At 35.7% G+C, this 4,022-nt stretch overlaps 1 protein-coding gene across 1 annotated transcript; it reads right to left on the bottom strand.

The window, feature by feature from the left end:
• Positions 1 to 425: 425 nt before the first annotated feature.
• LOC131050230 (MYB-like transcription factor EOBI) lies at positions 426 to 1,328 on the bottom strand. The gene is made up of 2 exons (XM_057984416.1): positions 1,048 to 1,328; positions 426 to 927 (listed from the first exon to the last, which is right to left on the bottom strand). Exons 1-2 carry the CDS (start codon positions 1,326 to 1,328, stop codon positions 426 to 428), a joined length of 783 nt encoding a protein of 260 aa, XP_057840399.1.
• Between the last annotated feature and the right edge of the window lie 2,694 nt (positions 1,329 to 4,022).

Genomic DNA, 4,022 nt, shown 5'->3' with positions numbered 1-4,022 from the left:
AGATATAAGACATACTACCAAGAGATAAGAACTATATGGAAGCAACTGTGAAAGTAGGTGTAGTCCATCTACTACTTCGCTTATACATGTCCACGTTAAATTTTATTCTCAAACCACGAACATATCGTTTGCAAAGACTGAAAGGGATGACATGGACAAGATTAAGCCATTGGTAGGGCATATAATATCGTACAATTAAGCTCGTTTTTTATCCACAAAAAATATAATATTGCATATCGAACAATTCGGGTCAAACTGAGCAATAAAATAAACCACATTTCATGAATGCAAGCTTATAGTTCAATTATTATATATCAATTGTAAAGTAAATCAAGTTTTGAGCACGTGACTGAATATACAAGATAAAACCCTTGGATTTTTTATTCATCGAATATACTAAATGAATGCACACAATTTCAGGATCGTTAACAATACATGCTTTGTACATCATCTAAATTCCATAAGTCGATGGAGTTATAATCCCATAAGAACTCTTCACTGTCTGACAAAACACTAATTGGAGAATCTGTCCCAGAAGACCACGAGAAGGTTGGGCTCTCTTGGACCATCATGGCTGCATATTCGTCAGCTATAATGCTGCCCACTATATCCATATCACATGACTTTTCTATGAACTCCTGGTAACTACAATCCGAGTCACAAGTATCACAGCTTGCCTGGTTAAGAGTATTGGGTGAGTAAGATTCTGTATAACTTTCCTTCATTGCGGCCATTTGCAGATCCTCGAAGCTTTCGCTACTGGAAAGCTTATCATTTTCTCTTACTGACTTTGTTTGTTTTGGACTTTTGGAAGTTGGTGGACAACTCCCAATTAGCTCTGGAGACATTTTCATGATGTGGGTTCTCCAATGGTTTTTGATCTCGTTATCTGTTCTTCCTGGTAAATTCTGGGCAATGGAAGACCACCTGCCAAAAAAATAAATCATCACACTGCAGAAATGATTCCAAACATTCTAAACTTACTTTACAGTAAAAAAAAATCGAATCACATAAAATAAGAGAGATGGTAACTGAAAGTGGCATTACTTGTTTCCCCATTTATTGTGCAATTCGATGATTAAGCGATCCTCCTCGGGAGAAAAGTTGCCATGCTTAAGTTCAGGGCGGAGATAATTGAGCCATCTCATCCTGCAACTCTTTCCATCTCTCTTCAAACCTGCCATCTTGGCAAGTGAACTCCAACGAGCTGCACCATACTGTCTTACATAGGCAACCAACTGGGTATCTTCCTCTAATGTCCAGGGGCCTTTTCTAATCACTTCTTCGTCCTCCACCCCAACTTTCATCCACCAAGCTGTGCTACCCATCGCTAACAACAGAGGGCTCTGATAATATAAAAAATGTGGGCAATTTTTTTTCTCTATGCTTGCTTATGCTAACACTGGACGCTTAATATATAGCATGTGAGTATTCATGGCCGGTTTCTAAACAAATGCATTCTAGAATCTGCTAAGTACATAAGTCATAGTCATTGTTTGCGAATTTAGTGGGTCAAACAAATCACCGACTATTTCCTTTTAAAACTAGAAAGAAAGTGTAACTATACAAACTTTCTGTAAAGGTAAGTAAATCTATAAAGCACTGCAATCCAACACAATCCGGAAATCCAGACATTCTGACTGACAACCAGCTTATTAAAAACTTCTCCCGTCTTGGATGATGACGCGTGTATATTTTGTTGCATAGGAATCTTCGAACAGTAGCTGGGCTTAAAAATATGGTTGCACAATGAGTATTTCGATTTTTAAAGTACAAATTTACCAACATCACATTCGCTTGACAAATTAGAAGCATACTCGTTTTCAACCATTTTGAGCCCACTAACATTTTCTAATGGAATGAAAGGCACGGGAGATCTAATTTTGGCAAGAAAGTGATAATTATGTTTAATGCTGTGTTGCCGCGTGCAGGTTTGGCGACCTCTCTTTCCTTATATATCTTAATGATTGTTCTCATTTTCTTTGGCCCAATAAAGCAATCGTACAACTTATTTACCTTTTTCCACTTACATCACCATCTCTCTAATATTTTTATAGACAATTAAAAATATATAGAACAAATGAAGATAATTAACATATTAGAGAATTATATATCATTTATTACAAATTGATTTTAACACATGGATAATCGGAATGTTTAGATCATTCATTGTGAATGTAAAGTAATCTTTGAATTTAGTTATTCATTTATACTAGATCTTATAAATGGAATAGTTTATCAATTTTTTATTAATTATGTGGGATGGGACCCCAACCTATAATAGAGCTTAACCAAAAATCATAAAAAAAAAGGCTTGAATAGCAAGCCTTTAGAACATGTAAGACCGGATGAAGTCAAAATCTAGTAGAATCATCAAACAAAAGGATGTTTCAAAGACAACACAATAGAGTTACCCCAAACGTAACCCAAGGAAGGACTAGAATAGAATTGAAACAACCCTGAGAATCTTAACACCTTTCTACCTATATTGGACATCTAACTAGTATAGGGCTAAGAAACATTTGAAAACACCTTATGCATTTATACATCCTTTTATGTGGGATGGGACCCCAACCCATAATAGAGCTTAACCAAAAACCATGAAAAATTATGCTTGAATAGAAAGTCCTTAGAACACGATGGACCAAATGAAGTCAAAATCTAGTAGAATCATCAAACAAAAGGATGTCTTAAAGACAACACAATAGAGTTATCCCAAATGTAACCTAAGGAATGACTAGAATATAATTGAAACAACCCTGAGAATCTTAACACCTTTCTACATATATTGGACAACATCTAACTAGTATAGGGCTAAGAAACATTCAAAAACACCTTATGCATTTATACATCCTTTTTCCTTCTATGAACAACATCCAACCATAGCTATCTTTCTGACATGTAGACCCAAAACAAGGAGACGACAAAACCATTTTAGGAACACCAACTGAGGAAACTACAATAGGACAACTATTAATTGTGAAATCAACATAATGAGCAACAGTCTTATCAACAATATATTGGGAAGCTAATTAAAGAAGGTTAACATTTCTCCAAACCTTGCAAACTCTGTTACAGGAGCCACCTTAATAGGCTTATTAGAAGTCAAACCCTAAAAAAAAAATAGCGACACTAGAGGACTTCAACACACATGAAAGAAAAATCTCCACGTCAATAGGAGATATAGAAGAGAAGTCTAGTAGATAAGCTATCTCAAACTCAATAGGAGATACTAAAATACAATGTTGTCATACCAAGGACAAATAACCTTTAATAGCACCACTGAAAAGTAATACGGGTCATAAACATCTTTTATCAATCCTTAAGGGCTCAAACAACTCCTAGAGAAAACTTTGGATAAGAAATTGAGGAGCTTCATACAACAACAAACACTAGTAGATCATAAACCCAAAAAACAAAGAAACCAAACCTACTAGCAACAAAATAACATAGGTACCTCTACATAGGAGCCTATCCATAAATAAAGAACAAGGGATTCCAATAAAATCCAAACTGTGGAAGAAAACAAACATGCATCTAGAGAAAACTAAAGAGGAGAAGAAATGTCATCCATATCCACCCTAAAACCCATAGGCTTAGAGGAAGAATAAAGAATAGGCAATGCATTTGGGGATCGAAGCATAGAAGAACCTCTATAAGAAGGGCCCCAAAAAAATCAACCAATAAATGTTGACAAAGGAAAAAAAACACAAAGGAAAACCAACACATAAGTAGCTTACTTCACACCACTACTAAGTTAGAGACACCCTCACCACTAACAATGGAAATACCCATCTATGTACCACAAATGATACCCAAAAAATCATGAAACTCTAGAAACTTAAGTCTCAGCCAAGAAATTGAGAAATGAAGAATTAGAGCTTCATTCAAAGAAAAATAACCACACAGGGGCCCAAAATCCCTCTACCAAAAGCAAGGTCAAAAAACCACCAAACAACCAAAAAACTGTCAAGAACGTCTAGGCCTCTGTTGAACCTTCCATCTAGGATACCAAGATCTAG

Source organism: Cryptomeria japonica, chromosome 1 (genome assembly GCF_030272615.1).
Source record: "Cryptomeria japonica chromosome 1, Sugi_1.0, whole genome shotgun sequence".
Lineage (NCBI taxonomy): Eukaryota > Viridiplantae > Streptophyta > Pinopsida > Cupressales > Cupressaceae > Cryptomeria > Cryptomeria japonica.
This window is presented reverse-complemented; position numbering and strand designations above follow the sequence as displayed.